Source organism: Cryptomeria japonica, chromosome 11 (genome assembly GCF_030272615.1).
Source record: "Cryptomeria japonica chromosome 11, Sugi_1.0, whole genome shotgun sequence".
In the NCBI taxonomy this organism is placed as follows: domain Eukaryota; kingdom Viridiplantae; phylum Streptophyta; class Pinopsida; order Cupressales; family Cupressaceae; genus Cryptomeria; species Cryptomeria japonica.
This window is the reverse complement of record NC_081415.1, coordinates 565,313,265-565,334,040: the sequence shown is the minus strand read 5'-3', so window position 1 is coordinate 565,334,040 and position 20,776 is coordinate 565,313,265. Positions and strand designations below refer to the sequence as shown.

The 20,776-nt window shown below is 40.0% G+C and overlaps 1 protein-coding gene across 10 annotated transcripts in view; it reads left to right on the top strand.

Moving 5' to 3' along the window:
* LOC131026661 (protein ANTHESIS POMOTING FACTOR 1) overlaps positions 1-20,776 on the top strand; it is a 161,802-nt gene that overhangs the window by 38,672 nt on the left and 102,354 nt on the right. For 6 of the 10 annotated variants that reach the window (XM_057956587.2, XM_057956589.2, XM_057956588.2 and 3 more), the window contains 3 exons: positions 12,596-12,758; positions 12,861-12,952; positions 13,598-13,698. In XM_057956587.2, the coding sequence (XP_057812570.2) occupies positions 12,752-12,758; positions 12,861-12,952; positions 13,598-13,698 (200 nt within the window). In that variant the 5' untranslated portion in view covers positions 12,596-12,751. The remainder of the gene's footprint in view (positions 1-12,595; positions 12,759-12,860; positions 12,953-13,597; positions 13,699-20,776) is intronic. The other 4 variants (XM_057956594.2, XM_057956593.2, XM_057956592.2 and 1 more) reach the window with 2 other exon arrangements.

The window sequence follows — 20,776 nt, the reverse complement described above, 5'->3', positions numbered from 1 at the left end:
CCCTTGTGGCTCCACAAAAAAGTGCATAAGTTCACTGCTTTTCTCTTTGATCAACTGGGCAGTGCTGGTCCATGGAACATATCTCTGATTGGTTCTCACTGGTGGACCAAGGGTGTCATAAAATGACAACATTTTTGGCGATTTCTGCGGGATGCTTGCCTGCTAAGCATGAAGTCCAGAAGCCTTAAGCATCCATTGGGCACTGATGTAATGTCCCTACTAGTTAGAGATCATTAACCTGCAAAATATATTGTTAGAATACATCAATCATATATATATAGAAGTAATCTAAATTGCAATCTAACTTTAAAATACTTAGTTAAGATAATCACAACTTTTATCTAATAAAAAGGATACGATTGCCATACCAAAGTATGTCCTTAGGCGGCCGTGAAACTCGCCTTCTTGGAACCCATCTTGGTTCCAAGCCCTCTAGGAAGTCGAAGGTGAATTCGACTCCTATCTTGAATGTAATTTCTTACATCCAAGCCCTCCAGGAAATCGAAGGTTAATTCGACTCCTGTCTTGAATGTAATTTCTTACATCCAAGCCCTCCAGGAAATCGAAAGTTAATTCGATTCCTGTCTTGGGTGTAACCTCTTACACCCAAGCCATCCAAGGAAGACCCTATGTCAATTCCTTGCCTTGGATGATGCATCCCATCATCCAAGTCCTCAGAGGGGACCGGCCAGATCCGTCTCTTCTTGGATGAACTTAGTCAACCAAGCCATATATATGCATATAGATATTCAGTATATACTGCCCTCCAGGGATTATCATAATCCCTCCATTAGGCTAAGGGAATTTCTTCCCTATAACCTTCATCATATAATCACATTAATATTACATTTTATAATTTATTACTGTTTTCCATTCCATAATTTACGTCTTCATTTACATATTCTTTAATCTTTCTAATGATCCTAAATATAAATATAAAATGATATAATTAAATATGATTAATAAAAAATTAATTAAGTTAATGAAAAGTCAAAAGACATGAAAGGAAAAGTTGCGACTCCCTCAACAATGATATATAAAAGGGAGAAGAAAACCTCATTTGAGAGGGGGGATAAATTTGTGGATGAGAAGTGCAGATTTTATTTAAATAATAAGTGTAGATCTGATTATGAAAGGTTGTATCCCTTTCAAATGGTAGAATTAATGAAGAGTTACACTCTTTCAAAGGGTGCTAATGGTGAAAGGGTATGTCTCTTGCCAAAGGGCATACATGATGAAGAGGTGTGACCTCTCCCTCAAATTGAGAGATATAAAGGGAAGGAATCAAAAGCATCTAGTGAGATCACCATTGATAAGATCAGATCAGAATTATTATCAAGTTACAGGAAGTAACATTTGTGTTCTTTATGGTATGCCTCCCAATCTGCAGGCGACATCTACAGTGCAAACTCCAACCGCAGGCTACAATCTGTCTACAAGTAAGAGGGGTTAAGAAGTCTTAAGGTATATATGTGTGTGGATGTGTGTGCCACACACACACATGCATTTTTATGAATACATATATCTATAATGATTACTTATATGAATGTAGCAATAAAGATAGGAATCTATGTAGAATATGTATGTATATTTAGGGTCATTAGAAAGATTAAAGAATATGTAAATGAAGACGTAAATTATGGAATGGAAAATAGTAATGAATTATAAAATGTAATATTAATGTGATTATATGATGAAGGTTATAGGGAAGAAACTCCCTTAGCCTAATGGAGGGATTATGATAATCCCTGGAGGGCAGTATATACTGAATATCTATATGCATATATATGGTTTGGTTGACTAAGTTCATCCAAGAAGAGACGGATCTGGCCGGTCCCCTCTGAGGACTTGGATGATGGGATGCATCATCCAAGGCAAGGAATTGACATAGGGTCTTCCTTGGATGGCTTGGGTCTAAGAGGTTACACCCAAGACAGGAATCGAATTAACTTTCGATTTCCTGGAGGGCTTGGATGTAAGAAATTACATTCAAGACAGGAGTCGAATTAACCTTCGATTTCCTGGAGGGCTTGGATGTAAGAAATTACATTCATGATAGGAGTCGAATTCACCTTCGACTTCCTAGAGGGCTTGGAACCAAGATGGGTTCCAAGAAGGCGAGTTTCACGGCCGCCTAAGGACATACTTTCGTATGGCAATCGTATCCTTTTTATTAGATAAAAGTTGTGATTATGTTAACTATATATTTTAAAGTTAGATTGCAATTTAGATTACTTATATATATGTTTGATGTATTCTAACAATCTATTTTGCAGGTTAAAGATCTCTAACTAGTAGGGACATTACAACTGAGTCATGGAAGACCCAAACATGTGTGTGCCATCACTTGGAGGAAAACTGAAAACTAGAGCATACACCCTCTTAAGGAGAATGCGGCATGTGCATAAGCACTTATGAAAGCAGAACAACCTCTAGTCTAATATTTACATAGTCATCAACACCCTCTTTAGAAGCAAGGCTTGAGATGAATCCCATTCACTGGGATTGCAAGAACTTCGCCATCAAGCTTGGAGAGATGAAATGCATTGGCCTCCTTGCAACTAGTAATGACATATGGACCACTCCAAATAGCATCAAATTTGGAGTGTCGCCCAGCTTTGGCTCTGTCTGCATCCCACTTGAGAACTAGATCTCCCTCTTTGGAGACCCTATTAGTAGCCTTTTTTCTCAAAAACCTTCTTAACCTGCTCTTGATGAGTCTTAAGTGTATGCATAGCCTGACTTCTAACCTCCTCCAGCTCCATCAGCTCAGCTAGTCTTATTGTCATGGCATCATTCTCTATTAATTCCAGTTGATGTGCTAGTTCAAGAGAGGGTAACTCCAGGGAAGTTGGGAGTCTTGCTTCCTTCCCATATACTAGCATGAAAGGGGAGTTACCAATCGCCCTCTTGGGTGTGATCCTGTCAGCCCATAAGGCTGTCCTCAACTTAGTGTGCCATGCCCTTTGATTGTCTTCAATTGTCTTTTTAATTATCCTGATGAGGTCCTTGTTGGAAGATTCGGCTAAGGCTAAGCCGTTACCTCGAGGGTAATAGTTGGATGATGTCTTCAAGTATACACCATGCTTGATTGCCCAAGAACTGATTTGGGTTCCAACAAATGCCCTGGCATTGTCTGATATGATGGTGGAGGGAACACCGAATCTTGTCACAATTCCTTCAAGGAATTCCAACATTGAGGCCTCAGTGGCATCCCTCAATGCAACTGCCTCTGTCCACCTAGTGAAGTAATCTGTTGCGGCCAAGATCCATTTATGGCCAGCACTGGAAGGTGGATTGATCACTCCAGTGAAGTCTAAACCCCATTGGGCGAACGGTTGATCTTCTTGGATGGGATGAAGAGGTAGGGCAGCTAATCTTTGCTTTCCAGAGAAGAGAGCACATTTCTTGCAATTCTTCACCCATCTATGTGAGTCACTGAATAAGAATGGCCAGTAATAACCAGCCCTCATTATTTTGATAGCCGTAGTCCTTGCAGAGAAGTGGCCCCCTGAAGAGCCATCATGAAATTCCTCTAACAATCTGCTGACTTGGTTTTGCTCGATGCATCTTAGTAAGACTCCATTGGAGTCTTTTCAAAAAAGAGTGCCATTCACTAAGACATAGGGAATGCACTGCAACCTGAAATGTCTTCTTTTGGTCCGGTCCAGACCTTGGGGGTATCTACCTTCCATTAAGAAGGTGGTCATGTCACTTACCCAACTGAATTGAGTGCTGTTGTCAGTTGGTTGATCCTCTTGTAACACAAGGGCGACCTCTGAAGTAGTCTCAAAAGATGAGACAAGCTGTTCACATAGGCCCCTGCCTCTTACAAGCTTGGTGATCTTGATGTTTATGTCATACTCCATGACCTTGGTTATCCACCTAGCCCTTTTCTCACTGATATCCTTGTTTAGAAGGAAGTCCTTGACACTTGCATGCGGAACTAAGAGCTGGATCCTATTGTTGGACAACATGTGCCTGAACTTTTTTAATGCCCTTACGATAGTGAGGACTTGCTTCTCTACATAGCTATATCTAAGTTCATAGTCCTTTAGCCCCTCACTAAAGAAAGCAATAGGTTGCTCCAACTTGTCATCGTTCAGCTGTGTTAGGACAGCTGAAATGTTGGATTCTCCTCTGAAGGTATAGAGGATAAAATCCCTTTCATAATTAGGATTGACGAGGGTAGGGGCCTGAGCAATTGCTTGTTTGATCTCTTCGAAACCGGCCCTTCCTTCTTTGGTCCAACTGAAAGCCAAGTTTTTCTTCAACATGGAAGTGAGGGGTTTTACCATGGTGGCAAGGTTGGGAATGAACCTCCTCACAAAGTTGATCCTACCAAGGAAACTTTGCAATCCTTTCTTGTGACTGGGGAGTGGAAGAGAAAGTGGAAGAGAAAGAATAGCCTCCACTCGCTCTGGATCAATGGTCAATCCCTCCTTGGATACGATGTGTCCTAGCAATCTTCCTTGATCAGTAGCAAATACACACTTGCTAGGGTTCAAGGACACACCATACTCTCTGCATTTCATGAACACTTGCTCAAGATGACCAAGATGGTCAGCTGCATGCTTGGAATAAACAGTTATGTCATCAAGGTATACAAGCACAAACCTTGCTAATACACCCTTGAAGGCCATGTCCATTGCTCTTTGGAACGTGGCACCTGCATTGGTTAGCCCAAATGCCATTTTACAATAAGCATAGGTGCCCCACTTAGTAGTAAATGCAGTTTTGTATTGCTCTGATTCCTGGACCAAGATCTGATTGTAGCCTGAATACCCATCCAAGAATGAAAATTTTTCTGAGCCACTGACCTTTTGGAGAATTTGCTCCATAGAGGGAAGGGGATAGTGATCCTTGAGGGAGGCTCTATTGAGATCCCTAAAGTCTACACACAGTTTGATTTCCCCATTCTTCTTCCTTACAGGGACAAGGCTGGCTACCCAGGAGGAGTGCTTGATAGGGAAGATGATATTGGCTTCTATTAGCTTGGTCAACTCCTTCCTCATTAGTGGCTCAGTCTTGGGGTTTATTGGCCTTTGTTTTGTCTTACTGGCTTTGCATCCGGGTTTAGCTCTATGGTATGCTGGGCTAGGCTAGGATCAAAACCCTTCAAGTCTTCATAGGTCCAAGCAACTATGTCATCATATTGTTGGCAAAGCTCAACGAAGGCCTCTTGCTCGTTTGAGGAACACACCTTGCCCAAGTTCAAGGACCTACCCTCAACAACAACAACTGGCTTGTAATCACCCCTCTTTGCAACCAAGTTCATCCTCTTCTTCAGCTGATCATCTGAGTTGAAAATGCCCTCCAAGGTAACTAGACCTTTAGGCAACTTGTTGGAGTTGAGCTGTATGATTTGATCTCCATACTGGTCTTGTAGCTTGGACTGATTTTTAGCAGAAAACTCTGCTTCATTTTGTAAGAAGTTGACGATCTGCTGATCGCTTTCAAACACTTGCCAATTCACTTGATTGTCCGGGACAACAGGCCTCACAACAAGTCTGATGTGTTGCTCTTTCCCTCGTGCAACATTCGCTGGTATGTTGAACTGAGCACCAACCGCTGCAAGCCTATCAACATGCTTGTTCTGACCTCTAGGAATGCTCTGGATATTGAAGGCCTCAAATCCTTCAATCAAATCCCAAACCCCGTGTTTGTATGATTTGAGTAGGTTGTTCTTTGCTACGCTTGGGGCTCGTATGTGATTAACAACCAACTCACTATCTCCAAATACTTGCAGAGATCTGATCTTTCTGCTTTGTGCAAGTTGGAGACCTTGGATCAAGGCTTCATACTCGGCGACATTGTTAGTGCAACCAAATTGAAGCCTAAAAGAGAAGAAATATTTCTCCTGCTCAGGAGAAGCAAGCATTACCCCGGCATCTGCACCATTCTTGTTTCTTAAACCATCAAAAAACATGTTCCATAACCCCTCTGAATCTCCTTGTGTCTTGATGAGGTTAGGAATAGTAGTATCCTCTTCATGGATACAGTAGGTGCCAAGCCCAGTTTCTTTAGTCTCAGCTAATGGATCAAACTGAAAAGCATTGGCCCATTCGTCTAGCAAGCAATCAGGAACCTCTTGCAAGAGAGTAGCAAGCTCACGGACAACACACTCCTCCCTCTCTTCATGCAAAGTGCAATTCATGTTTATAGGGCTGGGGGTGTAGAGCTCAATGTGGTTTTGGGCAATGGGCTCTGCCCTTATGGTGACCTTGGTACCATACCTTGTTCGAAATAGCATATGGGACCAGTCGGAAGACAGGTACCCACCTATCTTGGCTGTGAAGTCTCTAGACAGGCAGATGGCGAAGAAGGTAGGGAGGTCAATGATGGATACGTCTTGCAAGACAGTGCAACCAGGGCATGCATGCAAGGTTAACTTCAGATTTTTTACCACCCTTACTGTCTTAATAGAAGTGCCATCTAACTGGACCACCCCTTTGGTCACGGGTTCATATTCTATGCCAAGAAGATCAGCTACCTTCTTAGGCATGGCTGAGCTACTAGCTCCTAAATCTATCATGCAGTTGTGAACCAAGTTATCTCCTATGATTAAGGAGAGATAGAAAGGGGGAGGCTTGCTGATCTTGCTTGAATCTTCTTCCTCCTTGGGCTGCACCAAGCTGGTGGAGGCTGCCTTTTCGCTGACTGCTGCCTCACCACCTGACTGATTGACATCCTTTAATGCCTCTTTAAGCAAATCCCTTTGGGATGGGATTGAAAGGGCCTCCCACATAGTGATTGAGGTTGGCCTTCTTCATTTGATCAACTATGTTGAAAGGAACACCAACTGACTTTAGAGGCCCCTTTGAGGCTACAAGGTCTACTTTTTCTCTTTGGACGACTTGGACCTCTTCCTACCTCTTGTTCCCTTGCATGGTATTTTGGCTTGTATCATGGATAGCTACATTGGGTGTTGGAGCTTGGACTGATGTTGAAGGTGAGGTAGCCTCCATGGCTCTCTTCTTTGACCTCGCATACTGCAACATGGACTCACCATTTGTTTGGTTCAAACCACAAAATTTTGCCTCCTGCCAATTGACAAAGGTAGAATCCCCTTGTAAGTGAGCCTAGGGACCGACACTAGGTTGATTAGGGTCATATTGTTGGCCAAAAGTGGTCGGCTCATCTTGCACCACTAAGGTTTGGGCAAACCCTCCATTTTGGCATACACCTTGGTTGTGTGGCTGATTACATGGTTGACACCAATCTTGCTCTTGGGCAAGGTTATTTTGCATTGGAACTATCGCCTTTGAGTTGCTTGCGTTTGTGGGGTTCACACTATTCAAAGGCCTGACATTGCTCCATTGGTTTTGCCCTTGAAAGGGTGGCCTGTTTTGCTGATAATTTTGATTTTGTGCTTGGTAAGGTCTGTTATACTGAGTTTGTTGTCTTTTTAGTGCCACCAATTCATTGCCAAAGTTTTGTCATAGAGCCTTGATCTCATGGAGCTCATTAGAGGACGTAGATGGCGTGGATGGTTGACTTGCAGGTGCCATGGGAATAGGAGCCAAGGTTGGTTGTTGAGTAGGAGCTTGTGGGAAGAGAGGCATTGGAGGCCTTGGAGCTATCTTCCCAGCCTGGATCAAACAATTTTCTGCTCTTATGGCTATGTCATATGCACTCGGTAGAGAGGCTCCACCCATCGATTGTACCATGACAGCTATATCGCTGTTGAGAGCTCTAAGATAATACAAGAAGGCATGATTTGGGGATGGCTTCACGTGAGCAGGAATCCTATTCCATGTCTTATGGAATCTGAAGTTGAAGTCTCCCATGAACTCGTGGGGTGCCCTCTTGATCGTAGTTAATTGCTCCACAAGTGATAGGTGATCACTTTTGTCTTCAAAATGGTTGCACAATTTCTCCCCCAATTTGTCCCAATTGTGGATGGAGCTAGATGGCAACCCTCTATACCACTGCAAGGCTTTGCCTTTTAGAGATGTGGCCAAGAGTCTGACAGCAACATCACCCTGAGTGACGTTATGGACGAAGTAGATGTTTGCAATGTCTTGAATGTGCTCAATGGGTGTAATAGCTGTTTCACTAGTGAAGTATGGTATACTCTTCAACGCAGCCACTAGTATGTCATTCCATTGAGTCAAAACAAGGGGACTCCACCCATTGAAGGTAACAAAGACTTGATTTCTTGCCATGTGAAACAATGGTCTATTGATAAGAGTGGTGGGAGCCCTTGATAGAAATGGTCTTGTAAATGGAGGAGTAGAACGAGACCTGGGAGATGGAGTGTTTACAACCTCAACACCCCTGACTGGTGATAATGAAGATTTGCCTCTCCTCCTTCTAGAGCTTGCAGATGGAAGCTCTATGAATTGAAAATTGCCTCTAGAAGATGCCCTTGTATGAATTCTGGGCATGAAATCCGCAATCGACCTCGGAAGTTCGGATGTTCGGAGTTGCGGAGTATGGCCACTTCGACACCTTGGGAGCTCGGATGTCCGGGGTGAGGAAGCTCGGGAGTTTGGAACCTGGGGGTTCCGGGATTCCGGACCGAAGCATCTCGCAACTTGGGGGTTTCCGGATTCCGGAGTAAGATGCCTTCACTGACTTCGAAACCTGGGGTTTCCGGGGTTCTGGAGTAAGCAGCGTTACGATGACTTGGGAACCTGGGGGTTCCGGGGTCCTAGAGTAATGAACTTTGTGTGAGCACGAACTAGTCCCTGAGCACAGTCGCCAAGTGCTTGAGAGATGACTGCCTCTAAAGGCCAAAACATTAAGTATAGCACTAAATCCTTAGCATGTGAATTGAATAAGTCCCACCGGGCGTGCCAAAAACTGTTATCACAAAAGCTTGCACCCTTGCTGAGCTATCAACTCAGCAACCTTGTGAAACATGGAAACAACCCCGAAGTGTGGGACCTTGCGCAAGGGGTTGAATCTCCGGAGAAGGCCGGCTTCCTTCTCACTCTGGGTGCAGGTGTTGAACCAACTCAACACTTCAAAACTAACTCCTAAGCCTATCCTAACAATCTTGCAGAGGAAAAGAGAAGAGAGAAATTGCTTGAAACAAAGGGAGGTGATGCACCAAGAAGAGATTGTTCCTCTCCCTACCGAAATGACCCAAGTAATTAATTGAAACACCCTGAAGATGCACAAATTTCAGTTGTATGAGTAACCCCAATGCATAGATGAAGATTAGAATCCACTGAATGCCAAGAGGGGAGAAGGATTCCCACAACTCACACTCAGAAAATCAGGTAACACAACATATATGAAGAGAAAGAGCCACAACATGCACCTATGATGAAGGTAAGAAAGCATACACAACACACATAGGTTGAAAGAAGGCAAGAATAGTGTTCCTCAATTAATCATAAGGCCAAATGCCAATCTTATAGTTGCAAAAATGCAAAGATTACAAGTCTGCAAGAGAAGAGGAGAGCATAAGAAAACTCCAGGCAGCAGGGAGAGAACCCTTTACAATGAGGCTTAAAAGCCATTATATAGAAAAATGGGCTACAATGGTGATCATGACCCCTGCATGTCAGTCTGGAAGTTCAGGGAAGTGCATGCACTTGACTTGTACATGCAAGCAACCTAGCCATACCCACAAAGGGAAACCTTTAGAAGGTGGATTGACCAACCTTCCAAAGTCAGGCAGGACAGTCATGACACAAGTCACCAAGCATGGCCCTGTACCTTTCTTGATGGAAATTTTGCCAAAAACATTAAATGCACCCCTGTGGCTCCACAAAAAAGTGCATAAGTCACCAAAACTGTTAGAGCATTTAAAGCCTTGAGTGTCGATCACACCATCCGAAAGTGTTGCAAGTCGGAAGTAGTTTGGAAAACTTCGGAGACCGGGGTCACCGTAGTTGGGAACTTCGGAGACCAGGGTCACCGTAGTTGAGGAACTTCGGAGACCGGGGTCATCGTAGTTAGGAACTTCGGAGACCGGGGTCACCGTAGTTCGACAAGGAACTTCGGAACCTGGGGGTTTTGGAGTTTCGGGGTTGAGGAACTAGGAACTTCGAAACTTGGGGGTTCCAGAGTTCTGGGGTTGAAGACTTAGGAACTTCGGAACCTGGGGGTTTCGGAGTTCCGGGGTTGAGGAACTAGGAACTTCGGAACCTGGGGGTTCCGGAGTTCTGGGGTTGAAGACTTAGGAACTTCGGAACTTGGGGGTTTCGGAGTTCCTGGGTTGAGGAACTAGGAACTTCAGAACCTGGGGGTTCCGGAGTTCCTGGGTTGAAGACTTAGGAACTTCGGAACCTGGGGATTCCGGAGTTCCGGGGTTGAAGACTTAGGAACTTTGGAACCTGGGGGTTCCGGAGTTCTGGGGGAGGAGAACAGAAGAAAAGCTAAGGGAAGGAAGGGAATTTCGGAAACTTGGAGTTCCGGAGTTCCAGAGCAGGAATGAAAGAGGCTTTTGAAATCTCGGGGTTTCGGAGTTCCGGAGAAGAGAAAGAGAAGGCCAAGGAACTTCCGACAAGGCAAGACTTCAAACCATGATTTCACTGCTTTTCTCCTTGATCAACTAGGCAGGGCTGGTCCATGGAACATATCTCTGATCGGTTCTCACTGGTGGACCAAGGGTGTCATAAAAGAACAACAGAACCTTTGTACATCTCTAAGACTAAGATGTGTCTTTTCCACAAAAGGGTGTGGCCATTGTGGGCATCTTGTTGAGAGACTCGATGACGAGGATATTTGAAAATACCTCCCTAGCTAAGAGGGAATGTTAGTGTTTTATAGCTGCAGGAGGTATTCCTAGAAGCAAGTCGGCCTATTGCAAATTATTATTTTATATTTATAAGGGCCAACCCAAGATGAAAAGTCACCTTGGTTCTTGAATGAGGCCGACTCTTGTGAAGAGTCGCCTTGCTTGAGAAAAGGCACCTTACTTTGTATATATAGAAGGTAATGATCATTTCATTTCCATCAATCAATTCAATAGAAGATATATATTCTTAGCTGGGTTTTTCTCCCTCGAGAAGGAAGGTTTTCCTAGGATATGTGGTGTGTTCTATTTTGTTCATATGTTGTATTTCTGTGTTTCTGTGTATTGCAAATCTGATCATAAAAACCAACAGTCCGGCACCTTCACTTCCAGCCCTCGAAGAAAATCATTCAGAATGGAGGCGTGAGAATGCGCAACCCTATATTACCAATACCCATCAATCCAAAAACATTTTTAGTAAGAGAAAGCTAATGAACAGTCATCAAAAGTTACCTTGAAATGATGAAATACAAGGCCTTTGAAATAAGGATTTCTTCTTTCATAGCAAGCCAGAGCTAGAACCCAAAGATCACACAATAGCCACCACACCACTCCAAGCACCAGTAGGAAGAGAAAACCAGAGTGAAACGAAATCACTCTTCAACAAATTAAAAAAACTACTCTTATAGGAAGCGTGAACCTTAATGATGTAGCTTGACATGAACTATCAAATCTCCAAATGCTGCAGGAAATACAAAGATGGATTTCCTATGCGGATGCATAAATAGGCATCATTACTCTTACATCAAAGAAAAAGGGGATGTGGCAAGGCCACAAAACAAAAAGGGGAAGGTAACCAGGCCGAAAAGGTCAGATAAACAAGAAGGGGCCCACTGCAAGGTAATGCCAAGCCAAACCCTTCTTGAGGCATAGGGCTAGGTCATCCCAAGAGTCCAACCTGCCATTAATCAAGGCCAAGAATGCTGCTTGGTCAACTCCTAAATCAGCCAAACAATTTGCCACCTAAGTAATCTCGCTATATCCATACAATTTTTTTTGTGCAGATTCTTACACAGAGAAAGTGCTTCCTCCTTTATGCTATTATATTTCCAACTGGGACAAGACTACTTACTTAATCCTTAAATAACAATAGAGGAATCCCCTTCCAGAATTAGCTGCTTACAACCTAAAGGCATTGCCTGGGAGATACCTTCAGTAACTGCCATGCATTTATCGTTATGATTAATTTGAATATGCAAAATGAAAGCCACCCAAAACAAAGAAATCCTCAGAGTCCCTGAGAACAAAACCAGTTTCAGACAACCCGGGATTTACCACAAGGAACACCATCAAAATTTAATTTTGAAAATTCAGATGTGGGTGTAAAGTTTCAACCATTCGGCATCCTTATGAGCATTCTTCTTATCTCTTACCCCATTAATGAGGATATTATATATAGTGTGTTATTAATCTATATTATTTGATAATACATAAGATATAATTGTATAAAGTTATATACTATATATTACAATTGTGTTCTTACAAAACACATGCACTCATTCTCATGAATATACGTCATCTAAATCTTGGAAAATTTGGTGGATGTATACCCCAACTTGTTACTTGATATTCAAGTTTATGGCCAAAGGAAAATCATTTAAAATACCTTGACAACTGCTTGAAATCTTGCAACTAATTAGTTCCCAATTTTAATTTCAAAATCTTTGATTAAATCATCATATTTGTGAAATCCAACCTCTTGGAAATGTTTTAGATGTTTACAATGCGTGGCTTTTATTCCTTATGTTGTTTTGGCATTGTGCACGTGCTAAATATATTTATTGATATTTTTGATCAAACTTTTCATTCACTTTATCTCTTGAAATTCACTTGGATTCTCAGATGCTGGCTAGGTAACATGTCAAGTTGCCATGTTAAAATCCTGGAGGTATCTGATAGCAAAGTTAGTTATGCATTCAACACAACCACAGACAAAATTATACTGACTTGACCCTGGCTGGGTTAGAAGGATTGTTGAATGATCAACCTGATTATCAAATGGCAGGTCAGAAGGATGCTCGTCTTGTTTCCACTAATTTACAAATTGACCTAATTCTTATTTCTTTAAGAATGAACTTATGCATTTTTGAAAACTTTGGTGGTGCAGGGGGCCAAGGTGAAGGGGAGGAGAAACTATCCATGGAACTAACAGAAGATGTCATAAGAAGCATGGAGATAGGTGTTATTAACAAAGATTATGTTAGTCAGTTTGTTACACCATATTATTAATGCCTAACAATTGTTTTCTTTCTGGTTTACTAAACTTTTCTTTTCTCATTCTGATAAATGTAAGAACGTGGTTGTAATCATTCGTTCATAGTAACCATGAACCTAAAAAGTGAATCGTCATCTCAAAGCAGAGCACAATTGTACCTGCTATGTAAATATTTTTAACAAAATGTTTTTAGTTGACTAAAACTAGAGTTAGCTATATTTGCATGAGGTGTTACAGGTCAAGAGGCTTATCCCATAACTTGTGTCATAAGTAATGGTGTTAAACTGTTTTAAAACAACTAGAACATCATGTATGACAAAATATTCTATGTTTGCATACTTGTTTTATTTTCTACTACTCTTTCATTCCACACTTTCTTTTTATTACTTTAGCTTTCCTTTTGGATGGGCAGTGTTATTAAATGTATTGAAATGGTTTGGGGTGGTTGTGACATTTTTTTTAATATCTAGATCTTAACATTCCAGTTGATTTTCCAATCCCACATTTTTACTTGTGAGTTTAATGTTATTTTGGCTAGGGTATAGTTTCAAAGAAGCATTGGAGATGGTCTAGGGGTTTTATGGAAGTGATCTCAATTGATTTTTGACAAATTAATTGTTGATATACAGAATGGTAAAATTAGTTCACTGGATTTCCACCGAACAAACAATTATTTGGTCACAGCTTGTGATGATGAATCTATTCGGCTTTTTGACACAGCAAATGCGGCGTATGTCTCTCAACTTACCTTCTAGAAGCAAATTGAGAATTTATCATTTGGACTTTTTGTATTCATCGTTCCAACTTCAATTCTCACTTTTGCAATTTAAACCTGTATTATGTTAATGTTTCATTATTTTCTAGTTATTTTTGTGCAATTTAGGAATCCCTAGTATTGGTCGTTTCTTGAGCTTTCTAAAATAGTAAAGAGCGGGAACTAGGTTATCTTTAGTGTTTTCATTGACACTAATCTATAACCTCTACTTTAAAAATTAAAGGTCAAGTGGAGTATGATACTCTTGCTGATATTTAAAAGACATATATTAGAAATCTCACCAAGTTTGCTGCATAACATCTGGATATCCACCTTGCAAGCAGCTTTCTTGTCTGCATTTAGCTTCTTATGTTATTCATCTGTGCTGCCCCCAGGATTTTGCATGGAGGATAATCCATAAATCACTTAGCGGATGGATGCATGTAACCTACAGAATATGCAATGGAATTGTGAAAAAAATGCAGAAACACCATTTATCAATTCAAAGAGAACAGGAAATAGCAAATATAGCTATTCTATATGTCATCAAATGATATTATACATGTGTTCAATGCTGTATTTAGAGACCAAAACTCTGTTATTCTGTGGATTGAATTCAGGGATGGATTGTTTGATGTTGAAAACATGTTACAGGAAACAGAATGTAATTTATAGGACCTGCAATTTATTACAAGATGGAATAGTTATAAGACCCATTTTTATTCCAACTATTTAAGCTACCTTGATTGATTCTTGAACTGCAAGTCTCTGTTTTACTTGGTCAGTAATAAAAACATATGCTTTCTCTAAGATCCAGCTTCTTCTTGTACATGTGGAACCTTACAAGATTACCTGCACTTGAGAGTGTTACTTGCAATAGTTGTGAAATTAACAAGCTTCGAATATTACTAGTAGTAATTTGTGTATCTTGCAAGGAGTTTTTGGGAGCTGCAAAATCTGCTAATCCAACTGTGGGATTTCTGAATCCAACCCGAGTTTGCTTGGATCAGTTATGAAGTCTCCAAATTTTTAGTTCTGGAACAATGTGAATTCTGTGTTTTTTTCATGCTCAATGGCCTTCCAATAAATAGTGCAAGCTTGCAGTATGTTTCTCTTCCCATGGTTTCCATTGTATACAATGATGCCAGGTAAGGGACATTGCAATTCTCATACAGACAACATATATAGTTTGGATCAACCCGTGTTATTACCAAAGTTGCAACCAATGAGACTAGAGCAATGAAAAGCATTGACCATCTTGTTTGCATTGTTTATAATCATTCAACAAAAATACATGAGAAGTGGAACTTCAACTTGTGTCATGGAATTTGTACAATAAGATCATTCCATCCCAAAAAGAATTTGGAAAGAAAAGTGGAAGACAATGACCAAGAGGAAAGAGTATGGTAGTAGCAAAGTGTGAGACTGAATAGGGTAACTGTTTCATCTAATGTGCATAACTATATAACACTTAACTGCCTTTCTATCTGAAAAATGTAGTAAAATTGTAATTAGTGCATAGCTCTGTAATGTCCCTTTTCAATACTTTTAGAAGCCTTGCAAGTTTTCGAGATTCCTATCTACCCAATATTTGAATATAAATGGAATTTTAAACCGCATCAACTAAACACTGATATTTATTATTATTGCTGCATGCTGGGTACTTATAAAATATTAATATAAACAACAAAGTTATGACTGAAATCCTTATGCATACATTGATTAAAATGGCGTTGATAAATGAAAGCAATAGCAAAGGCCCAACTTACAAATTTATCATAACTGTGAGTTGAACAGGGGTAAGACTACCAAGGTGTGACAGATACAAGTAACACCACAAATATAATAATTGTTGCAGCTCGGATCAACACCAAAACTGTACTGCAAACTGTTATTATAAATATAATTGCTCATACAAACTGATATTATTAATACTTATCACAATGATAGGGTACTATAGTGACGTTGTAGTGGCAGTACAAATAATACCATAATGGTACCGTAGCACTGGAAACTGGAGAAAATTGAAATCTTCTTTGCACAATTGTGATTCTTGGGTGAAACCACCTCAAAGAACAAAAGGTTTTCGTCCTCTAAATTTCTGGACTAAGGACTTTTTTCCTTAGTGCAATAAATGAACATAGATGCTTAAGCTATGAAAAAAATGTGTTTTGATTTCATAAGTGATGGATCATCTCCTTTGAGTAAATGTCCCATTCAAGCAACCCAATTTATTATATTGATAATAATAACATTTAAGTTGTCCTTTTACAATGTTTTAAAATAATATTAATAGGACTAACTTAAAACATTATTATAATATATTTTTTCCCAACTTTATCCCTTAGCCTACGAGAAATGAAGAAATAGGCTACAAATCTCCCAATTATTTTATTTTTGGAAAGAGGACATGATAGTTTCTGCATCCCAAAATTGCTTTCCCTCAAGCAATTGCAGACTTGGATGTTCAAGTATCTCTGCTTCTTCCCATGTAGCATCTTTAATTGGGAGATTCTGAGTGCACCAAATACTCTATTATGCCCTTGTTTCTCAATTTCTTCTCTTTGGTGTCAATGATGGCTTATAGAACCAAGACTAGCTTTCCTTTATCATCCAAAGGAGGTAAACCAATGGAGTGATGTGTTGTACATTGTGAATCCTACTGTTCTTTGGCAACTCAAGCTCATATGCAACCTTCTCAATTCTTCATTTGATCTTGTAAAGCCCATAGTAGTGAGGTTTTAGCTCCTCAATATGTAATGCCCCCTTCCTAATTTGCCCTATAATCACAATTGCAACAAATCAGGGTTAGGGTTACATCTTACCAAGTAAAATTTAACGTCCCCACTTTGACATAGAATTTAATAATAAATTGAAATATTAAAAATTAAATTAAAATATAAAAAAATGTAATTAACTAAAATTTAGTTAAGTTAATGAATGGTCAAAAGACATGAAAGGAAAAGTTGCGACTCCCTCAACAATAAGATATAAAAGGGAGAAGAGAACCTTATTTGAGAGGGGGATAATTTGGAAAGGAGAAGTGCACATCTGATTTAAATAAGAATTGCAGACCTGATTATGAAAGGTTATGTCCCTTTCAAAGGGCAGAAATAATGAAGAGCTGAACTCTTTCAAAAGGTGCTAATGGTGAAAGCTAAGTTACCGGTTCCGGTTCGGATTCGGGTACGGATTCGCGGATTCGGCCAAAAAAAAAAATTTTGGGTACGGGTACGGGTTCGTCCGTACATATATATATATATTTTAATTTTTTTTAATATATATATATATATATATATATATATATGTTCAAACTTCAAACATCAAAATTATATATGTAAAAATAAGATTAAAAAAATTGTTTTTTTATTGTTTTAATGTTTTTAATTGCTTTCTAACCCGTGGGCCCCATTTTTGGGAACCCACGGGCTTGGGTTCACCCGGGTCCTCTTGGGTTCGCCCTGGGTCCCACCCGGGTCCTGCCCAGGCGGCTGGGTTCCCTGTGGGTCCTGCCATGCAGGACCCACGGGGAACCCAGCCGCCTGGGCAGGACCTGGGTGGGACCCAGAGCGAACCAGGCTGGGACCAGGACCGGGCACGGACCAGGACCAGGACCCAGCCAAAATAGGCAAGAACCGGTATCAGAGGGTGAAAGGGTGCATCTCTTGCCAAAGGGCATGCATGATGAAGAGGTGTGACCTCTCCCTCACATTGAGAGATATAAAGGAAAGGAATCAAAGCATTCAACAACATCACCATAAATCAGATCAGATCAGAATTGTTATTAAGTTACAGGCAGTAGCATCTTTGTTCTTGGTGTCATACTTAATTTCATATATAACAGATAGAGGAAGACCATTCAGACTGCCAGAAAGGCATAAAGAAAAATATGGCAGTGTTAGGTACGAATTCCCTGAACTTTCTGATTTAACATTTACTATGATGGCCAGCAATATATATTAAAATCAAATCTGTGCATCAATGAAAATTAATTAAGTGAATGTTCTTAATTAAACTAATGACAATTAATATTAGATATATATATATATCTGTCGAATAGTATTAAATCACAGCACCGTTAAACATAACAAATAAATATATGCCTGTGTATAAATCCAAGGGTACATAATACTCCTAAATTTGGGTTTGCACAAATTATCATAATGCTGTAAATATAAGGAATAATAAATTGACTGTAATGAAATAATGATGATAAATAATTAATAATGATTCAAGTAATATTGACAGAAAATGATGATAATCCAATACAAGGAACTAACGTAATAAAATGATATTGTCAGATATAATTGATTATCCTAATAAGATGAATTAGATAAATATAACTTGTTTGGAATATCGCAAATGATTCATTGTAAATGAGGGACTCTCTCTTAAGTACGCCACTCCATGATGGATGCCTGATACCTGCCACATGGAGCCAAGAGGGGTGAAGCATCTGCTCTTGGGCTTAAGAGAGAAGGTGGTTGTGATGAGGGGGAATGGCGATAGAACACCTCGCTGGGTACGCCACTCCATGATGGATGCCTAACACCTGCCATATGGAGCCAAGAGGGATATGGTATTCTGCCCTTGGGCCTAAGAGGGATGGTTTCTTGGATACCCTATCCAACTAATGGACTAAAGGAATCGATTAGTAACTGACTTACAAACTGACTTTATATAATAACCTGATCTCATCTAGGAAATATAATAATCTGATTATATCCAATAATTATAATTCTAATAGTCATTAATATAGCAGATTTGATATCATTTAATATAATTCATATTTCAGTTTTAAGTATTGTTTCATATATGTTCTCTAATTTTGTTGCAGGAAAACAGTATATAAAGGATGTCTATAAAACCCAATTAACTATTTATAGATTTGGCCAAATTTAGGTTAAATTAAAGTGTAACTAATTAGGGGACATTACATAAAATATCTCTTTAAATAATGTGTATCTGAATTTGAATCCTACAATCATAACATAAGAAACACACACACACACACACACACACACACACACATACTCAAACTTCCAATTATTAGGGTTGGACAAGATCACATCCTACTCATATATTATCAATAATATTATACAAGCACATTAGGGTTTGGAGGAAGAAACATGATAGGTCCACCCAAAGCCATTTCTACACTAAGTCCAAGAGCGGAGTGAATGCCAGAGCCCTCTTGGCCTCGGTGGGCAGTCAATAAGGACATCCACCAAGGTGGCCCACTTAGTGGGTTGCTCGTACCTACTTTCCCTATCAATGTCTCATCCTCCTAACAACAAGTGCCATTATTGCAGAGTTGGGCGGAGGTCGTAAGGGGTTTCTTGGTTGTTCTATCTAAGCCCAAGAGTGGATTGATATCAGATCCCTCTTGGCCCTAGGAGCCAATTATATTGTCAACTCTAGGGTGGCCTACTTAGATAACCCTCTTATAACCCTCCTCTTACACCCCATGCCCTTCCTACAAGATGGATTTCAGACAGTTAGGCATATCTTACATAAGTATGCACTTAAGCATTTATCTATTTATGCATAAGCATTATGTATATATATATATATATGACAAGCAGTTGTGAGGATATAGAGTGCTGAGAAGGGAAGATCTGAAAATAATATCACACTGTTGTTTTAAGCCTAATCTGAAGATGAATTCCTTTGATGTATTGAAGGAACATAAATAGTCCACTGAGAGGGGGGGGGGGGGGGGTGAATTGATGGATATAAAAATCTAACTTTCTAAACAACTAGACAAAAACAATTGAAATCAAGAATGTCCATGCAAAGAGATGTTAAATACACATGCAAAAGACAAGCACACACATAACACCAAATGTATGAGAAAAACCCAATGTGGAAAAAACCTCGGTGAGAAAAGCTGCTAGAGTCTACTTCTCTAATCCAGCCTCACAATGAAATATGTCTTGATTACAGATTTATGGGCACCAACCCAAAGGAGCACCAACCCCTAATCTGAGCACCCACTCGGATGATATACAATGAATAAGTATTTTAGTTATATATAAAGTACCTTGTTATAAATGAGCTTTTGTATCACTTTGTTGTGTTTTGGATCTTTGATCTTTGCCTCCGCTACTCACAACTAACTCTCTATCTTGCCTTCAGTTGTGCTCTTTGTCTGGAGTTCTTTCCTCTTTGTCTTCAGAAAGGTTATTGTCTTCTTTTCGTTTGATATTCTTTCCTACCCTCTGTGTCTTCATTCACTCCCTATCTGCAAGTATTCTCTGTCCTCTTCTCAGTGTCTCTGTCTTCAACAATCCTCATACTTTATTATTTTGTGTGTATTCTCTTATGTGTTCATACACTCTATCTTGTACACACTCACTGTTCTCTTTTGCACCTTCACACCCTTTCACACTATAATACATTCATCATTTTGATGATCTCTATCTTAGCTCAAAAATCTCCCGCCATACTCGAACTATTTTTCTTCTCGAGCCACACAATGAATTGATCTTGTCTCTATTCTGTAGTCTGGCAGCCATCAACATTAAATGCATCTCTGCCTTCTTTAGTAACTTATTTTGTGAATTTCGATTTGACACAAAACTACCACATTAAATTTTGGTAACATTTCGATCAAGAAGCCCATTCCAGAAACATGATCTGATATTTGGACTTCGCATCATGCACAGAGACTGCAAAAGACACTTTTTCAAAAATGGTCGAAGAGACCTTAGTGTTGTGAGGTATTCACACATCGCCCCATTGCAAATGGTGACCCCCACTTTTTTTTGCTCTCTAGGATAGTGATAGAATCCTTAGCTATTAACCTTTGCATTGAAGGGGTATAGATGGTCAAGAAGCCAAGAGTCAAGTGGATAGCCTTGTGTGAGGTGTGAAATGTAGAGTTATGAGATGAGTAAGTGGTTGTTAGCTCGATTGGTCAAGGTCTGCAGTAGCAAAATACTAGAAAGGAGAGGTCAATTGATGTCAATTTGATCATAGCAGGTAAGGAAGGTCAGTTGCAGGTTGAAAGGGCAAAATTTGACTAAGTACATGAAGATTCCCTTTGCTCCCT